The sequence below is a fragment of the Gallinula chloropus genome, assembly GCF_964237585.1.
Source record: "Gallinula chloropus genome assembly, chromosome: 10".
Taxonomy (NCBI): domain Eukaryota; kingdom Metazoa; phylum Chordata; class Aves; order Gruiformes; family Rallidae; genus Gallinula; species Gallinula chloropus.
Window position 1 is genome coordinate 16,932,876 of NC_140095.1, and position 19,715 is coordinate 16,952,590.

Genomic DNA, 19,715 nt, shown 5'->3' on the forward strand with positions numbered 1-19,715 from the left:
TTGGCTGGAAGAGACCTTTAAGATCACTGAATCTGGAGCCTAACCCTGGTGTGTCCACCTCTTGATCATGTCCATAAGCACTTCCTCACCTCTCCCTGGGCTGGGCACAGGCATGCTGGAGAGCCAGGCTGGAGCACAGGTGGAAGATGTCCCTGCTGGAGGAGGGCAGCCAGGGCTCCTCTCCCTACAAGCTGCAGAGCATCTCTGAGCAGGAGTGAGGGGGGGGGTGGTGCTGCTGCCCTGCAGCCCCCTCAGGCAAGAGGACCCCACTGGCTCTTGCTCCTGGTCTCTCCTCCAAGTCCCAACCTGGGGCCTCTCCCCAGGGGATCCATCAGGGCTATGTGTGCCCCCCCACCCCAGGCCCCCTTAACCCCCCCACCTGCCCCTGCTGAGACAAGAGCCGGGGCACAGCCTGTTGGTATACATCATACATTTATTAGTGAATATCCCTCTCAAAATCAGCCACAACATTAAAAAAAATAATGATTGCACTACTTGGTCAAGCAGAACTAGCAACTTTCATTTTAAAAAAAGTACAAATCTGTTAAAAATTTCAATCAGTATAATACACATATATATAATACAACATACTAGTTATGTTAAATGCTACAAAACCAATATGATTCCAATGGAATGGAAAAAAAACAAACACTTTTAGAGCTTTAAGAACCTTTTTTTTCTATATATTAGCCTTTTTTCAAATACATACATGGGAAAAATGAGGTAACTGTAAAATGTGCAAGTAACAGAGCAAAAAAAATTATATATATATATTTATATATATATATATATATATATAAAAACTTTCTAACACAGAACACACGTCCTAGCACCTTCCGGGGAGCCGCGGGGGCCGCGGGGGTCCCACCGGAGGGCCCGGGGACTGGTATAATAGAACAGTAAACAGTCCACTATCCCACCACAGGAAATCATTGGTAAACAGTGGTATCTACAGCGCAGTCAGCAATCACAAACACCCTAAATAATTGTTTTTTTTAGTATTTTTTTTGTCTTTTTTTTTTTGTTATTTTTTTTGTTTTAAATGATACTTTTAGCTGCTCATTGGAATAAATTCTGCAGCACACGAGCTGTGAGCTTTCGAGTCGCCGTCAAAGGACCGTAAGGCTTTCCTGGCTCCCTGGGCACCGTGAGGGCGGGGTGGGGGGGTGTGAGGAATGGGGGGGGAGAGAGGGGGGGCAAGGGCAGGGAAGGGGAGGTGTGTTGGGGGGGGGGGGTGTCTCCGGGGGCGCGAGGCCGCCGCGCGGCACGGGGACTCCTTTGGTTATCTGTCACTGAGCGAGGGATGGGGGGGGGGAAAAGGGGCCGGGGTCCTGCCCAAGGGCACCGAGCCCAGCGGTGCCGGCGCCAACGCCCCGGCGGGGTCGGAGCTTCCGACCCGGGGCTACCGGCCTCGACGCTTCGCACCGCGGGCGGCCGCCGGCGAGGCGGGAAAGGGCGGCAAAGGGGGAGCCGGCCAGTAGCGACGCGCCGCTCGCCGCTGCCCGCGCCCGGCTGGCTGGGCAGGGGCTGGGGAGGGGTGCTGGACCCGGGGGGGGGCTGGGGCCGACCGACCTCCCCGCACGCCGGCAAAGGCGGAGCGCGGCCCCACGGGGACCGGCACCCTCAGAGCCCGCGGCAGCGCTGCTCCCCCCCCCCCTCCCCGCCGCAACCTCACACCCGGCCCCGGTGTGGCGGCCCCGCCGCCTGCCCCCCGCCCCGCGGGGAGCGGCCCCTTCCCCACCCCCGGCCCCTTGCACACGCCGCGGGCGCCCCACACCACCCCCCCACCCCCCACCCAGTACCCCCTACCCCCCCTACCCCGGCCGGAGGGGCGCAGGCCCCGCGGGGACGGCCGGCCCTGAAAGCCTCACGGTCCTGCTGCGGCGTTGCGGACATGTGCAGTACAGTGCATGGCAGTATCAGCTGAGCACAAAAACCCCTCTCCCCACCCCCCTCACCCCACAGCCGGCTAGACGTAGCCAAGACCACGTTCCAAGCTGGTCAGACATGCATGCATATTGTGAACATTTACATAGGGCTGGCGTCCGCTCGGAGGCTCCCAGGCGGCAGCGGCACACGCTGCGAGGGGAGGGCGGGTCTCTGCCCTCCCCCCCCCCGCCCCATCACATACACACACACACCCCCCACCCCCGCCACCGCCTCCTGTCACCCTCCTCGCTAATTAATCATGCAAAACAACTTCGGCCACGCGGGATTGCTGGAGCCGGGCGGCGGCTTCTACTCAACCCCCCCCCCCCCTCCAGCCTCCACCCGTCTCGGCACCGGGCGGGCTGGGGGACACACGGCGGGGCAGGGCCGGGGTAGCACTGAAAATACACCACGAGGTTATAGATAAACCCCCCCCCCCCGCCCCGCTCCAAGGGTCGGGAGGCACCCGCCGCAGCCCTGCCGGCCCCCTGCTCCCCCCCCCCTCCCCGCTGCCCTCCGGCCCCGGGCACCGCACCGCACCGCGCCGTCCAGCCAGCAGGACGGGGGCGCGGGGTGAGTTCAGTTATGGCGGTGGGACCGAGAAACAGCAGCGGGAACCGGAGGCCGGGAGGGGGGACACGGCCCACCCGCGGCTGCAGGGACAGGGCTCGGGTCCGGCCAGCCCACGGGACGCCGCACGGCCCGGCCCGGCCCGGCCCGGCCCGGGGGGACAAACGGGGAGAGGGGCCAGGGCCGGGTCAGCACCCATCTCCCACCGGGGAAAGAGCCCGAGCAGCCCTAAGCCGCCGGGCTCCCCGGGGCCGGGCTGTGTGCGGGAGCAGGGACCGGGCCGCTTCTGCCCCGGGGATGCTGGTGTCCCACATCAGCCGCCTCCTGGGGCCGCCCCTTAGGGCCAGCCCCACGCTCCAGCTCTCGGTGCCGCCGGCACCAGCCCCGCAGCGCTCCCTCCTCTCTCCACCCCGCGTCCTCCGCACGCAACGCGAGGGGAGGAGCCGCCTGCGCGCCGCTGGGGCAGATGGCCACGGAACCAAAAACGCGACGGAAAAGGAAAGGCAATGGGGGGAAAAAGGGGAGGGGAACGGAGAGGGGAGAGAGGGGGGGAAAGCCCAACCATGAAAAGAAAAAGTGGCAAAGGGAAAAACCCCACTAATCCCCTAGGAGAGTACAAAGACCTGGAAAGTGATGGAGCAACAACAGCGTCTTTGGAGCGCGGAGGGCACGGCCATGCGCCGCCCGCCTCCAGCACAACACGATTCGGGGCCCTGGGAGCGCAGCGGGCAAGCGTCCGGCCGAGTCCGTGCCCCAGGCAGGAGGAGGAGGGCTGGCCGGGAGCCCGGACTGCTCAATGCTCACCACATCCAAGGAGAGGCTTTGGGGAGGTGGGGTAAGCGCAGGGTCAGGCCCTGGCAGCGGGCAGCGGCCCCCGCCCCTGGCCCGGCGTCCTCGTCCTCTAGCGAATTGTGTGGCACAGAACCCGCCAGCCTCAGTCCGCCTCCCGCTGCACCTCCGACGCATCCGCCCGGCAGATGGGGCACGTGCGGTTCGCCTACAGACAGGGAGAGACGGGGGTGAGCCAGAGGACACCCCCCAGCACTGCTGCACCCGGACACCCCCCTCATGCCAAGGGCTGGCAGCACCCCACAGCATTCCGCACCCTGGGAACACCTGATCCAACTCGGCACGGTGCCTTGCCCCTGCTCCCCAGGGCAGCCCAGGCTGCATGGCACTGAGGCTACCCAAAAGACAGCACCCGCAGCACCCCAAGAAGCCACCCTGCTCCCCGCAGCAGGCACAGGCAGTACCTTTAACCATTTGTCGACACACTTGGCGTGGAACTCGTGGTTGCAGGGCAGGACGCGGAGAAGCTGCCGGGCCTCGAAGTCGCTGAAGCACACGACGCACCTGGGGATGGCAGCCATCAGCACGGCCCAGCCACAGGCCCATGGTACCCCCAGGTCCCCCCAAACCCCCCCCCCAACCGTGCCACAGGCTCACTCACAGGGTCTGCTCAGACTGGTGGCTCTCGGGGTTGAAGCGGTAGGATGGGAGGTGCTCGATGTCTGCTTTGGTGAGTCCCCGTGGTTTGGCCTCTCCCAGCCGCTCGGCCAGGTTCAGCAGCGCCTGGAGGCAGACGGAGACGCCGGCTCAACGCTCACAGCCCGGCACAGCACCCCTCTGGGCTCTGAGCCATCCCAAAATCCACCCCCCCACCCCACCACGTCACCCTGGGAGTGAGCAGAGCTGGCACACCTCGTAATTCTCCATCTCCACATCATCCACGTCCAGGTCTAGGCTGATCGTGGGCCCCACGGCCGTCGGCGACACAGGAAGCATAGAGCTGGGAGGGAAGGACAGGGCGGTCAGCACGGGGCTATAAACCCCCATCACTGCCCTGGCAGCCCAGAGCCACCAATGCCACGTGCCCCCTCTCCACAATGCCCCCCCTTGCCCCACACATCCCACCATATCCCCCCAGTACTCACAGGAAATAGGGCAGGAAGCTCGGGTAGTACGGGGGAGGCGGCGGAGGGGGCGGTGGAGGGGGCAGCGCCTGCTGCAGCCGGTACCGTTGGGTGTTCAGCCGCCGGGGCATCATGTGGGGATATGGCTGCGGGAGGAGACGGGGCACTCAGAGCCAGGCCAGCCCCATGGTACTGTCCCCCCCCAACCCCATCCCACCGTGAGACAAGGACTCACCACGCCGAATGGCAGTTCTTGGTGCAGCGGGTCGTGGGGGAGGTAATGCAGCGGCACAGAGGGGGACAGCGTGGGAGCGTGGTGGGACGGGGGGTACGTGAAGCCTGCGATGGGGTGCTGCTCCCCTCGCAGGTCCACGTCATTGTCTATCCTCTGCAGAGGCTGTGGGGGAAACAATTAGGCTGGGAAGGGGCGGGGGGCCCAAATTACCCCACCCTAGTACTACCAGGACAGAGGCATCCTGGGCATCCCACCCACCACCCCCAGCTCAGACCCACAAGGGCTGCAGGGGGACATGACCCCAAAGCGGTCTTTGTTGGGCTGTGGGGCGCAGCCTGTGCCCCTGCCCCGACTCACCATGCGCGGGTGCTGGGCTTGGAGAGGTACAAACTGCCCCAGGGGGGGCATATGGGGCGGCTGGTGGGGGGGCACTGGCGGCGGAGGGGGGTGCAGGATGTAATGGTCGCTGGAGATGATGGGGGGGAACGTCTGGTAGGAGACGGGGAGCTGTTGCATGGCGCATGCCTGGATCAGCTGCAGGGAAGAGAGAAAAACAGGGGTCAGGCACCCACCATAGGCATGGCTGCACTCCCACCCTCTCCCCAAGGCCCCCAGAAGCCCCAGCACCCCCAGCACCCCACACAGCCTGCAGGCACCCATGGCTCAGGCTGTTCCCAGGTGTTGAAGCGTGGGTGTCCCCCCGCAACTCACCGGGGGCGGGAGGCAGCAGAGCGGGTAGTGCTGTCCACTGAACATCACTGAGCATGCTGGGAGCTGCTGGGTGCTGCACCCAGGGATGTGCTGGCCGGCGTGGATGGGGAAGCCTTGTGTTGTGACAGTGGTAACCGTGTAGGAGAGAGGGACGGGTCCCTGGTGCACCTGGGGACGAGGCACAGAGATCGCAGTCAGGGTGCAGCTGTCCCCATCCTGGCAAGGTGCTGAGTGCCCAGGGCTGGGACACAGCAGCCTGGCACCTCTGCACCAGTGCTGCAGCCAAAAACGGAGGGCTGAGTGCAGACTGAGTTCGAGGTGGGGTTCTGGATTCCTCTTTGCTCCCCATGGACAGGCTGGCAACGCTTCCAACCCAGCACCACCACCACCATGGATGACACTTGGCAGTTGTGACAAGAACACCCCTGTGAGTGGACTGTCCCCAGCCCCCGGGAGCAGGGACACCCAAGCTGGCAGTGGGACCTGCAGGTTAACTGCTGGGAGGGCAGCAGAGGACTGGCAGCCTCAGGGCTGAGTGCTCCCAACAGCAAAGGGGACTCAGGGACATGCCTTGGGACCACCGCCCTAGGGCCACCAAAGGGTCCCCTCTAGGACTGGGGGGCTACAGCACCTACCTGGTCATGCAGATCCACCATGAATGGGTTCTGGTGGGGCGGGTGAGCGGCCGGGTGAAGCATTCGTGACGGCGTGCTGGGGAGAGCGTAGGCACGGGGCTCATCTACAGGGATGTGCGGCTGCTGGGGGAAGGCAGGGTGCAGCTGGGGCTCATCCTGGCCCAGCAGGGCTGCCAGAGGTCGGTCGCGTCGTCCCCACTGACGCCTGGCAGGGGGGCTGCGGGGCCACCGCGGGAGAGAAACAGAGCAGGAGTGACCCCGGGGCCAGGGGTACCACAGCCCGGGCAGGGTGGCTGCAGGCGGGTCAGCGCCAGCTCGGCTCCCAGGGTGAGATGCTCAGGGCATCGTGTCGTGCCAGGCCAGGTTCCTTGTCTGTCTGGGGAGCTCCAAATCTGGCTCTTCACCTCACCCTGAACGTGCCCCCCTCCACCCCCTCAGCGCAGAGGGATCCCTGCTCCCCAGGCACCCATCAGCTGGACGTGTTTCCCTGCTGCGACCTCCCATCCAGCCTCCCAGACCCAGTGGCTTGTCCCATCAGGACCACAGAACCATCCCTGTGTCCCCAAACACCACGGGCGACAGGGATCAGCACTGCCCTGTGCCCCCCACCCTGTACCTTCGCCGGAGGTGGTCGGGGCTGCTGCAGGGTCCCCCCGAGAACCGGCGCTGGTTAAAAGGGGCAGAGGGTGGCCGCCTATTCACTGCCAGTTCCCATGGTCGCATTGGTGACGTCGGGAAGCGGATGGGCACACGGGACCTCAGGCTCCAGGCAGGGCAAGACACCAGCACCTTGGATCCTGCAAGAAGGACAGTGGGTCAAGGCACTACAACCCTCAGGGTGGTGGAGGGCTGTAGGAGCCCCAAATCCTCCCCACACCTGGTCAGTGCCACCTCAGCCTGCACCCCCAGCGCCTGCTTTGGGAGAGGGGAGGGAGGAGAGGCACAGTGCGAGCCCAGGGCGGCTGCTCACATGCTGGGGGGGTTGTAGCCCACCTGGCCCCCCACCCCTCCATGCCAGGGTCTGGGCCACCCTTCCCATGCCCAGCCCCACACCTCGCACAAGTGACACTGAGCCACACCACCAACACTGTCCCCGTACAGGTGAGCCCCTCCTGCAGGGATGTAATGCCAATGAGGGGAGTGCTTCCAGCTCCCAGGACCCAGACCTGTACCCACCCCAGCTCCTGAGGCTGGATGCAATCCCTGGGTGGGAGGGGAGTAGGAAGACCCTGTGTCCCCCCTCCCCAAGTTACTGCCCCTGCACTGCACAGCCAGAGCCCACTCCCCCCATGCAAGACACGGTCACGGAATGAGAGAGAAGCACTTGTTTTTGGCACGGAGGAAACCAAGCAGCAAAGGGCCCTTTGGCTCCAGCAGCACCCCAGGCTGCTCGCAGGCCAAGGGGGAGCCCAGGCTGTGGCGTGAGGGAGGCTCCAGCGTGTCCTTGGCCAAGGCGGGCTCCAGTGCTGCTCTCCTCTCCCACGCACCCTGCTCCAGACAGATGCTGCCCTGGTGACAGGCACGGGGGGGGACTGGTGGGGGTACACTGGGGCTCACAGCCCTGCCCTGGCTCAGACTGGGAACGTCAGCTCCCAGCTGTGCGTGGGACACAGCCACAGGTCCCTGTAGAGGGGTGACAGACACCAGACACGGGTGGCGGCTGAGCCAGGGGGGCAGCTCTGCCCAGGGGCTCTGCTCCCCCACAGGCAGGGGTCAGGGGGAACAGGGCCCACACCCAGCCTGGCCAGTGTTCTGGCACCCCCAAGCCTCCTCCTGCTGCACAGCCCAGCCCCCCAGCCCCAGCCAAGCTCGCACCACACAGATGTCTGCATGCAGCACTGTGCTTCCCAGGCTCTGGTTCCCCCAGTCCCGCATGGCCCCCTTCCCAGAGAGGCCAGGCAGGACAAGCTGGGCACTGGGTCACCTTGGGCACCCCAAGCAGTCCCCTCCACCAGCCTCCCATGGCGCTGCAGCCCCACTCCCCATGCACCCCCAAATCCAGCTTGCCCACAGGCTGGTGGCGTGTCCTCCCAAAGCAGCTCCTTCTTTAGCCCTCCCTCCTCCCCAGCACCCACAGCAGAGGCACAGCAGGGCCAGGAAGGGCACCCCAAGCCCAGGCAGCTCTGCACAGCCCCAGGAGGGGGGAGGATGGGGTGTCTCACCCCAGCAAGAAGCCACAATGTCACGCCTGGGTGGCAAGTGTCACCAACCAGGGCGGGAAGTCACCAGGGCAAGCCCGTGCCACACGTGGGTCTCAAGCTCACCCTTACCCACGGTACTGTTTTGGGAGCTGGGGGTAATAGCGACACAAATCCCCCAAACCAGAAAAGCCACTGGCAGAGCTCCCTCCAGCAGCCCACCCGTGGCTGCAGCCAGGGAAGAGACTGCGCCCACAGCTGGGGTCTTGCCCCATGGGTGTTTTACTCTGCCCCCAAACCTCCGCCCAGGGTGCTGGGTGTGCCACGGGCAGGATGGGGTGTGGGACAGCCAAGGCTGAACCCTGCACCCCCAGAAGCATCCCCGAGGTGTTGCTGCTGCCAGTTCCGCGTCCTCACTCTGGGAGCACACGTGGTATGAACGCCCTGCGTGACCCAGCGAACACCTTCCAGACCAGACACCACAGAGATGGGCTTGGGGACAGAGAGGGACACTAAAGCCACAGAGAGGGTCTCAGCCCTTCAGGACTCCTGGAGTAAGAGGGGTCCCCGGACTCCCAGCACCCCAGGGCAGCACCCAGAGGGCACATCTCTCGCAGGCAGGGACGGTGGTGGCCACGGGGCTGGCACAGCCCAGGGGTGTCCAGCTCCCCGCTCCCGGCCCCATCCCGCCACCATCAGCACCCCAAAGCACCCACCCTCCCATCCCACGCGGGCGGATCCGGCTCCCTCCCTCGCACCCACGGCTTGGGAGCCAGAGGCCACCCCGGGCAGGGTCACCGTGACCCCGCGGAGGCCATCGCAACCCCGGAGCGACGGGGACGCCACCCCGCAGCCCCTCGGTCAGGCGGGGGACGAGGCGGTTCCCGGGCCCCGCCGAGAACAAAGTTAGCAGCGCGCCAGCGCTCACGCCCGGTGCCATCTGCTCGGGCAGAACCGGGCTCCAGCGCTGCCGGGGGTAGCCGCCCGCCCCGCCGTCTCGCGTCCCCGGGGAAGGGGGTCTCGCCACGCCGGTGCCACCCGTCGCCGGCCCCGTCCCGGCACCCCGGGGCTTCCTCCGTCCGTCCCTTCCCTGCCGTTCCCACGCGAGCGCCGCCAGCTCCCCCGGGACCGGGGTCACCGCCGGACCCGCCGCACCGGCACCCTCCTTCCCCTTCACAGGGCCGCCCCGACCCCAAGGTCTCCGGGACGGCGGCACACGACGGGGCGAGCAGCGCATCCCGGGGCAACCCCGACGGGTGCAGCCCGCTCCCCTCCTCCCCCCAACGGGACACCCCGCCGGCGCAGCACCCCAGCGGGGCACCCCGGCCACGAGCACCCCAGGAGCGCACCCTAAACCCGCAGCCTCCCCTACCCGCCGCGGGTGCAGCGCTCAGCCGGCCGCCCGTGCCCCCCGCCGCGGCGGCGGCGGAGGCGGCAGCAGCCGAGCCCCGCCGGTGCCCGTCCGGGCGCGGAGCTGTGGCTTTAAGAGCGGCCGCTCCGGGGCCATGTGCTCGGCGCCAAACAAAAGCAATAACAAAGGCGGCCGCCGGGCCCCGCCGCCGCCGCCCGGGACAGGTGCCACCAGGGGTCCCGGGGGCGACCCCCGCTCCGCTCACGCCCCCCGCCCTCCCTTCCCCCCCCCCCCCCCCCCGCCCACACCTACCTGCACCGATGGCCTGGGCCGCCGCTCCGGTGCCGCTGCGGCGCCCCCGCCCCCTCCCGCCGCTCTTTGTTCGCCGACGCCGGGCCCGGGCCTGCTACCCTCCCCCCCCCACCCCACCCCCCCCCCCCGCCCGCCGCCGGCCCTCCCTCCCTCCCGCCTCCCGCCCCCCGCCGGGCCGGCCCCCTCCCCGCCGCCGCTGTTTCCGGTGCCTCTTTGTTTTCCGCGGCGCGGGGCGGCGGGGCCCGCAGCGGGCCGGGGCAGCAGCCGCCGGGCGCGGAAGGGGGGTGTGTGTGTGTGTCTGTGTGCGTGTGGCTGCCCCTTTAAGAACCGGCGGCGGCGGCGGGACGCACCGGACCGAGTCACAACACTCGGAGGCCCCGGGGGCGCGCGCGCGGCTGGCGGGGAGGGGGGGGGGAAGAGTTGGAGGGGAAGGGGGGGGGGCGCGGCGCGCGCGCGCGCCCCACGTGACCAGGCGTGTCACGCTCCGCAGCCATCTTGGAGGCGAGGGGCCGGGCCGCCACGCGGGGCAACGCCGGGCTCCCCCCCCCCTCCCCTGGGGGGGGCGGTGTCCTAGCAACGGTCTCCGCGGAGAATGGGCCCCTAGCAACCAGGCCCGGGGCGGCCCGGCCGGACCGAGACCCGCCCCCGCCGCGGGCGGGAGCACCGGGAATCGGCCGGCCGCCCGCTGCCCTCGAGGGGCCCGGGACCGGCCGTGTCGAAGCGGCGCCTTACCTGCGGCTTCGCCCGGCGCTGCGAGCGCTCCCGGTGCGCCGCGCCCCGGCCCTAAAGTCCGGCAGGGCCGTGGGGACAGCAGCGCCGGGGGCCCGGGCAGGCCCGGCCAGCCCGCGCCGTGCTGCCGTGCCTCTGCTGCCGGGTGGGCGGAGAAGCCCCCGGGCGAGGGAGAGGCAAGGTGAAGGCAGGAGCTCGGCTCCCGGTCACCCGCCCGCGCTGGGACGGGGAGGCCGCGGCTCCCTCCCGCTCAGCACGGCACGGAAGCAGGTCCGGCAGCGGCAGCCTGCCAGGCACACGCAGCGCTCCCTGGGCATCCCTACCCAAACAGCTTCCAAGCGCCAGAAGAGCCCCTTTTGCTTCAGAAAAGCCCCCTGCTCGCTCTGCTCCATTAAAACGAGGATCAGGGGCTCCTCAGAACATCTCCAGGAGGCTGTCCCGGCTGGCAGCTACCCCCGGGAGCCATTCAGGCTGTGCCACCAGCTCCCCACGCACCCGGGCATCGCCGTTCAGTGCCAGTCCAACCCAGCGCTCAGGACAGCGCATCCAGCGGCTTCGCTGAAAGCCAGATGCTGCAGCCAGAGCCAAACTTCCCCGGGGTTACCATGCGCACTTAGAAATTCCCAGGTAGGCGAGCGAGCCAGCCGGCAGCCCTGATGTAATGCCTATAAACCAGCCCTCCCCTGACAGCTGGTCTTTAAAGTGCTAATAACCAAAAGGGAGCTAATTAATTTGTAGCATCACCCCTTTTAAAGAAAACCTCAGATCAGTGGCAACGATTTAACGATTCAGTAGGCTCATCATTGCGATGAGCAGTTGGATTCAGTTTCATCCCAGCCCAGCTCCCTCCAGACCCCTCTCCAGGCCAGTTCACTGGCTCCCACCTCCTCACCCCAAATCCAAGCACACAGGAGGAACCACACCAGCCCCGAGGATCCCCCTGGGCACAGAGCAACCCAGGGCAAGCTTCCTCTGCTGACAGCACCACAGCCCACTGCTGCTCTCCCCATGGCAGGGGACACACGGGCTGGGAAAGTGGCGTGGCAGGGCATGGGGCAGACCCCTGCCTGCTCGTACAAGTGCCCCCAGAAGAGACACACAAAGGACTGAATCATCAGCTCAGACCCAGCCACCCCCAAGGTCTGCCCCACTCCAGCCTCCAGAGCTAGGGACTAGGGGGAAGAGGAAAGCAGCCCCCTGCCCTTTGACCTTGGCACTGTTTGTGGGCAGAAGCAGCAACACACATTCAGAAGACTGCCAGGACACAGCCTGATCCCGGGACAGAGCACTGGCAGAAGGCAGAGGCCACAGATGGTGGAGGGATGTCTGTGCAGGCACACCCTCCTGACCCACTCCTGCATCACCAGCTTCCCCACAGTCAGCAGCTATCAGTGCCCTCAGGACAGTGAGGTGCTGCTTGTGTTCCTTGCCCAGCCAGGCTGTACAGCTCCCACGGCAGAGCCAGGTCCAGCCACACCATGGCTGCAGCTGTGCTGAGCCTGCCCAGCCAGCTCCCACGAGGACAGGACACTGTTCACCCAGCTGCAGGGTTACAGCACGGGGAAGCAGCTCAGCCCACGCCATCTCAGGAACACAGCCACACACACAGCCACCACCCCACACTGCCCTGGGTCTGGGAGCATTACCTAAAGAACCAGGCAAGGAGCCCAAGTGATGCCCCTCTGATACTAAAGCAAAGCCAGCCACAGACATGAGCACTGGCCCATGCCTCTGGACCAGAACAGGGTCCCCAGTCCAGCCACCAAAACCTCTGACACCCCAGGTGAGCAGGACCCTCCCGGGCCTGGCTTAGAACGAGCCATAGAAAGCTCTCTCCCCAGAGGGGCTGCTCCAGCTGAACCCGTCTGCTCCGCGGCCAAGGGGTGGCCCATCCAAAGACTCCCCGAGCCCTGGCTCTTAAAAGACACCATCTGCTGCCGCAGACACGCCGCCTCCCTCGCCCCATATATAGGTCAGGTCTGTCACAGGATTAGCTGGGGTGATCCAAGCGGTGCGAGCACGTCTCCCACCGGAGGTACGCTCTGCCCCATCCTCTCCCCAGCACCCAGCGTGCTAATGCCTCACCTCCACACTCTCCCCAGCCTCTGCCCCAAGTCCAGGGAGAGGAAGAGGCCACAGATCCTTCTCTCCCTTCCCCAGTGCTTGGAAAACAAGTGGGAAGAAAGTAGCACCAAGCACCCAGAAGCTCCCAAGCTGCAGGGGAGCAGGAGGAGCGACCTTACCCTGCCCGAGGCCCAACAGGAGCACCAGGGGACACGGGACACCCCGACATCAGCAGCTACCACAGGGTGAAGTGCTTCTCTGCTGGGGAGATGGGGGGGGGGGGTGTGAGGAGCTCCCTCCCCGCTCCGCACACCCCTGCAGAGCCAGGCTCACTGGCGGTGGAGGCAGGACGCCTCTGCTGCGATCACACGCCACCCACTCACACCCCCAGACTGACAGCACTCCCGTCAAACGCCTCCAGCCACACACACGTGGAGGATGCTGACATGAGGAGCGAGTAGCTGCACAGGCAGCGGAACTGATAACGCCTGGTTTCCTGTCGATCTCTCCCACGTGGATTCTCTGATGTCTAATAGCGAGGCTGAGCTGCACTGCAGAGGGAGAACTAGCAGCATCTTCCTTCCCAAGAGCCGGAGCCTGTAGCACGCCAAGACCTTTGAGACAGGCACCACACCTGGCACCTACCACAACTGACACCATCCAGCAAGTTCAAAGTGGAGAGAAGACTTGTAAATAAACAGTAAGCTTGCAGAAGCCTTCACTTCCTCAGGACAGGGTAAATAATCTCCAGAGATATCTCCACCTTCCTTTGCTTGCCCTAAAAACACCAGCACAGCTTGAACTGCGTGACCAGGAGGTGGCTGGTGCAGCAGCCAGGTCCAGCTCAGGTACCTCTGTAGCTCAGCAGCATCAAGCAACGGGTTGTGTCCTCCGCTCTCCTGGACAGACGGGTGGACTCCTCTCTCCCAGCCAGAAGCATGCTGAACGACGCTCACCTCAGTCTGTCCCAGCATCCTGCAGCAGCCAGTTCTGCAGCTAAGCTGCACGTGGATGGGGGAACAAAAGCAAATGCCACCAGGTCTGTCCCCAACCTGCTGCCTGGGCAGCCTCCCCAGTCCTCCCCTTCCCTCCTACCACAAGACACCACAGTTCAGAACCTCGTACTCCTCTGCCCTTCGCCTTTTAGCTCTCCCTTCAGACAGGTCTCTCCTTAAACAGATCTGATCTCTCCTTGGGCAGAGCCAGCCTAGGGAGCAGGGATTTCAATCCACTTCCCTGGGAGGATTGAAACCCACCTCTCCACAAGCATCCCTCTGAGCCCAGCCCGCTCTCTACATGCTGCAGGCAGCGTTGACAGTGTCTGCCAAGCCAGCAGCCGAGGGCAGGAGGGGTTGGGCTCCAGACACCTTCTCCACTGCCCGGCTAGGGCAGAGCGGCAGCGTCTGGCGTGGCGGCTCCAGCGGAAGGACACACGGGCAGAGCCAGCAGCCGGTGGCCAGCGAAGAGCAACCTCGTTACCGCTCAGCAAAACGAAGCGTCTCTTGACAGCGCTGGGGACAGTCAGGAAGTTGGGGTTTGGGTGGTTTTGGTTTGCAGCCTGCAGGGACACCAGCAACCTGCGCCGATCGCTTTCAGAAAGGAGCTCAGAGAAATTCATGGTTTTCAGGAGCAATTTACCCTCTTTTGTCCTTGATTTAAAATCTGCCAGGACTGCTGCTTACAAGGTGCACAGGAACAGGCAGCGTCCACTGCCTTACGTGGTGAAGGAGGCCTGGTGCAACACCTCCCCAGTACAGCACTCTGAGCCCCACACTGGTGCCTGGGGATTTTTAAGAGCAAAAACATGACTTCCAAGCTGACAGCCCCTGTGCACAAAGAGCAACTGTGCAGCAGCAACAGAGCAGCCTGGGGCACAGGAGCTGGCTGACCTCTGCTACAGCTCTTCCCGGCGGATTTTTATTGTTCCCCACCTTCCCGAAGCGCAGGCACAGAGAGAAAAGCAACCAAGACACTCAGCTCAAAATGCAAACACAAACCAGCACAGCGGGGAGAAGACAACCTGCCAGAGGGGATCACAGCTCAGGGGGGGGAAGGACCACAGCAAGGGTCTTCTCTTCCTGAAAGAGACAGAGAGAGGTGCTGGAGCCCTCGGTCACCACAACACAGGCAGCTTCTAGCGCACAGCATCACAGGCCAGTCCTCCACTCTGCATGGTCGATGAAATCCCTCATCCTGCTTTCCAGGGTAGCCAAGGGAAGCCCGCAGCTACAGCTCCGCAGCCAGCGAGGCCAGGTCTCTAGGGACTGGGCTGCAGCTGGAAAATAATATTCCCAAGGTCTGCCACAAGCACGGCTTGCTGGGGACACTGCTCGCCTCGTCCCCTGCCATGCAGGCAGCCAAGCAGGGAGCCCCCCCAAACCACCCCACTAGAGAAAACTCAGATACCCCAGGCTGGGCACGAGTTCCCACGGGCTGCTCGTGTTCTCCAGGAAACATCTCCTGCCCTCAGCTGCTAAGGTCTTGCAAGCACGAGGCTAAGGGAAGGATAAGCACCCCGGGGTGACTCTGCTGCCCGGAGAGCTGCCAGGCTGGCTTCTCCCAGCACCTTTGCAGGCTGACAGCACAGATCCACACTGCTCTCCACCAGAACTGACCCATCCCAAGGAGCCACACAACATCAGTGACCACAGGTCTTGGGGCCTGGCTCTCCTGAGTTCCTGCCAGGCCAACGTCACAGGCCTTTGGGAGGGGTCCCCAATAACCAGCTGCTTCCTTGGACACTTTAGCAGCCACTGACACACCTGAGTCTGTGCTGCACCTGCCTGGCAAGTAAGCAAATCCCTTGGCCAACCATTTCCCTATGCAGTGCAGGTAGCAAACCACAATCCTCCGGCTCAGGGATCCATGGGACGGTGGGAAAATGCCATATGTCAGCTCCTTGATTCAAAGATGAAAACCCAAAAGCATCCAAAAGCTCCGTGCTTCCCTGCCAAAAAACCAGCGGTGTGCTGCTTGCCACCAGCTGTCTGGCCACCACATCCCAGCCGTGCCCATGGCCAGCATCACCTGTCGGTGAAGTGGATGCACATGGTAGGAGTGGCTGTAGTTACAGCTTGTGTCCGACACACCGCTAAGCCCAGCAAATCCCAGCACTCTGCAGCTCTCATTTACAAACCCCACACGCTCCACGCAGGTACACAGGCTTCAGCAAAAGCTCCGTGCCCACTGCTCCAGGGAATCAACACCTGTGGGGAGAGGCTGCCCAGCAAGCACAGGGCTCCCAAACTCTCCAGTGTCCTCCAGCGTGAGGATAGGCCCATGCTGAGACCCAGGGAGCAGGAGAGCTCTCCACACACCAGCCCACCTCACCAGGGCCCGTCCTGCTGCTGTTTCAGCACCGATACTCCCATGGGGAAGTAGGGATGCCTGGCTGGACAGACAGGGCTTGGTCCCACCCTGCTTAGCTCCAAGTGACTTCTCTTCACTCCCTGGCACTGCCCTGGTGCAGCAGGACTTCACCAGCTCCGCACACACCTGGAAGAAGTGCTGTAAGTCAAAAGCCCCAGCCCTACCTGCCGGCTGTTATTTCATTCCCCTAACAGGTCCATAAAACAGGGATAATTAAATCTCCTCTAAACTCTCTTCCATTTAAAATAAAAATCTATAGTCCCTATTTCATTAGCTGGCTCTGGGTTTTACAGCTTGATCAATTCCCCTCGCAGAGCCCTGGTCCCAGGCAGGCAGACACAAACACACAGCGGGCAGCTTCCACGGTGCGAATCGATGGGGATTCACAAAGTCTCCTCTCCCCGTTCTTTGTTCCTCTCTCACCAAGAGGGGAGCCACACAAGGCAGCAGGTAGGGCCAGCGTGCTTCAGCGCTCAGGGGAACGTCACTGCCACGCATGGCTTCAGAGGGCAGACTTAGCACCTGGCAAGAGCTGGGAAGTGGCAGTGCCCCTGTTCCAGTGAGGGGAAAGCCCAGCACAGGGCCCCAAAACCAGCCACAGCCCTAAAGGCAAAGCAGCCCGGCACACAAGTGGGGTGATGGCTCTGCACTCGCTCCAAAGTGAACGGGATGAGGCTCAGCTCTCACAGCCAATGGCTGGAGTCAGAGCCCTTCGCAAGCACCAACTGGGAACTAAGAGCAGCCACCACCGCTCTGACCTCCTCGCACACGAAGCGGAAGAGACTTGTTGCAGAGACCCAAGCACGCAGACTCACCGCTTCCTGCCCTTCCCGGCCCTCTGCTGCTGCCCTGCCACACACCACCTTCCCCCTGCCAGCGTGCCAGGCCGGTGGCTGGAGCAGCCAGGGCTCCAGATGGCTCTCACCACCCCTGCAAGCCTCTCCTTCGGCTGCAGCAGGGAGCTACCAGCTCCTGGCAACAGATGGAAGGACCACAGCATCAGCAAGAGCTACAGACAGTGGATGGGCAGGGCGCCCACCTGCCCACAGAGCAGAGGTCAGCATGCTGGGCAGCCCCTGCCCCCAGGCCAGCACCCAGGTGCCACCCAGCACCTATCACACTATGCCCTCTGCTCCAGACACATATCCATCCCTCCTGCCTTTGCTCAGCCAGAAAGCAGCAAGATGCCACAGTCCTCATCCTGCTGGTCCCCAGACACACCACAGAGACAGCCCTGGGGGAGGGCCCAGCAGCCCTGGCCAGCTCTGCTCCCGATGCACAATGCTGGTGACAGCCTGACCATGCTGCCTGAACCCCAACATCCAACAGCCTGCCTAGGGGCAGGCCAGCATGCTGGTACCTGCTAGGAGACATCAGGGCAAGCCACTGGGAATAGCCACACATGGCTCCAAGCAAGGCAGGGGGGGACTCACAAAGCCCCCCTGCACCCCACCACGACTATCTGCACGGCTGTGTACAAGGTGGGGGGGGGGTGTCACACCTAAGCCTCCCAAACACACCGCAGCAGCTCCTGCCTCACCTCCCACACGGACACCTTCATGGGCCCCGCTGGCACCACTGCCCGAGCAGAGGGGCGCGGAAGGGCCACAGTTCACCTGCTAAACCAAACCCACCACCCCAGGGGCACGATGCGGCAGAGCGTGGTTCCTGCCACCCAGCCAGCCTCAAAAGCAAACACCCAAAGGTGACAAACAAAGGCACCCGGCAGGCACTCCGCATTAGCAGTATTTTTAGACACCGCTATGGAGCCGGCCTTATTATTTTCATTGCAACGTGCATAATTACCCACCATGCACCGCAGTGACATCAGACGCAGGCTGCTCCCCTCTGACAGCCAGCAAGGCCAGTGCCTGCTCCTCCTCCCGGGGCTCCGGGCCTCAGGGACCGACCTGCCCCCACCGGGCTGTGCCAAGCACATCTCCCCACGGCAGTGCAGGGGACTCAGGGTGCTGGGGGTGTCCGAGATAGCAGCAGAGCCAAAAGGGGTGTAGGTGGCAGAGGGATGGAGCAAGTAACAGAGGATGGTGAGGAGGTGAGCACGGGGCCACGCTCCGGAGCGGCAACACGCACGGCCGGCTATGCCAAGCACAGGGCCCGGGCAGAGCTTGTGGTGGAGCTGCCAGAGCAAAACTAAGCCACGCTCACAGGAAGGGGGGCTGTCCCCACAGCACCCACCTGGACACAGGCTGCCCACAGGGCTCAACTCCTGCCCAGGAAAGCGAGCCCTGGAGCACACCCCAGCTACCTACAGCCCGGTCTCACACGTGCCCTGTGGGGCGGGAATGCCAGGAGCCCTGCACACAGCCCACGCTGCCAGCACACACACAGCAAGGTCTGTGACACCGTCCCACAGCCCCAGGTGCCACTGTCCCATCCTTTGGCGTTATTTGCTTCCCACATCTTCCCCATTTACAACTTTCTCAAGAGTTTCACCACTTCCTATCCTGTCTCACACGCCGGGAGCTCACCCCACCCCTCGCCCCGGGCCTGGCTTATCGACACCAGGCCAAACCGGAGGGCCCGGGAGCTCGGGCAGCAGCACACGGAGCATTCCCGGGATATCCAGCGAGTCGCGGACACAGACCCAGCCTCAGCAGGAGCCAGGAGCCACTGACTCACGCCCAGCCGGCGAATGGGGAGCCCCCCCCCAAAAAAGGGGCTACAGCCGGGGTGCTGCCCCGCTCTGCCGCCGAGGCCCCGAGGGGAGGCACGGCTCCGGCTGGGCCGCCCTCCCGGGTGCCCCAGGCAGCCCTTCCCCTCCCTCTCTCTCCGAGGGGCTCCCCGAGAACCGGGGGGTCCTCCCGCCAGCGTGTGGCTGCCGGCGCATCGAGCCCCGCTGACCTTTACGGCCGCCTCCCCCGAGCGCCGTACAGACCCGCGCACCGTGCCCTGCGCCCGGCCCCGCTGCCCCGGGCCACCGCCTGCCCCGTCCACCCGCCCCCTCCAAGCCACCGCGCTCCGGTCCTGGCCAGGCCGCCCCTCCTCCCTCCCTCCCCCCCCCCGCGACGCGCACCGGGGCCTGCTCGCTCCTTCGCCTGCCGCACCGGGCTCTGCCGGCCCGGACATCCGCCCCCTTCACAGCGGGCCCTGCCTGCGCCCTGCACCGGCTCTGCCTGCCGCCCTCCCCGGGGCGCCGGGGCCGGCCGACCTGCCTCCCCGCCCCCCTGCGCCGGCCTAATCTCCTGTCCCTCGGTGCACCGAGGCCTGCACGCCCCCATCCCCCGGCGCACCGGGGCCTGCCCTCCGCAAGCCCCGCAGCCTTCCCGCCACCTTTTCCCGGCGCACCGGTCCCTCCCGTCCCGGCGCACCGGCCCTGCTCCGCGCAGCCCAGGCCCGCCGCCGCCTCTGCGCCCCGTACCTACCGAAGGCGCAGCCCCAGCGCTCGCGGGCCGCTTGGTGCCCGCCCCGGCCCTGCCCGCCGCTCAGCCCGCTCGCATGGCGCGGCGGCCGGGCCCGCCGGGCTCGGTGTCCCTCCCGGTGCCGCTCCCGCTCCGGCCTCGGCCCGGCCTCAGCCCCGCCTCATGGCGCCCCCGCGCCCGCAGCCCAGATGGAATCGGCCGCGCGTCGTGTCCACACACACACACACCCCCCCGCACCGCGCCGATGGGCGCGCCCGCCTTCCCTCCCCCCCCCCGCCTTGACGTAGTGCGCCCAAGAGCGGCGCCGCCGGATCCGCCCGGCGGGGTGTGCGGCCGTAGTGCTGCGAGTGGCAGCGCACTCCGGCCCCGGGCTGGGGAC

The 19,715-nt window shown here is 65.0% G+C and overlaps 1 protein-coding gene across 1 annotated transcript; it reads right to left on the minus strand.

Moving 5' to 3' along the window:
• Positions 1–2,449: 2,449 nt before the first annotated feature.
• On the minus strand, positions 2,450–19,372 carry RNF44 (ring finger protein 44). The gene is made up of 11 exons (XM_084268801.1): positions 19,340–19,372; positions 6,610–6,790; positions 5,994–6,210; positions 5,359–5,526; positions 5,005–5,181; positions 4,648–4,809; positions 4,434–4,558; positions 4,201–4,288; positions 3,950–4,071; positions 3,753–3,852; positions 2,450–3,496 (listed from the first exon to the last, which is right to left on the minus strand). The coding sequence occupies exons 2-11, from the start codon at positions 6,714–6,716 to the stop codon at positions 3,434–3,436; spliced, it is 1,329 nt and encodes a 442-aa protein (XP_084124927.1). The 5' UTR covers positions 6,717–6,790; positions 19,340–19,372; the 3' UTR covers positions 2,450–3,433.
• Between the last annotated feature and the right edge of the window lie 343 nt (positions 19,373–19,715).

Bases quoted from the DNA above. Each gene is read 5' to 3' on its own strand.
- RNF44 (XM_084268801.1), bottom strand. From the start codon at position 6,716: ATGCGACCATGGGAACTGGCAGTGAATAGGCGGCCACCCTCTGCCCCT. The intron at 4,289-4,433 runs GTGAGTACTGGG...CTTCCCTCCCAG, and splicing joins AGCTTCCTGCCCTATTTCCT to CTCTATGCTTCCTGTGTCGC. The intron at 3,497-3,752 runs GTACTGCCTGTG...CCCTGTCTGTAG, and splicing joins GTGTCGACAAATGGTTAAAG to GCGAACCGCACGTGCCCCAT.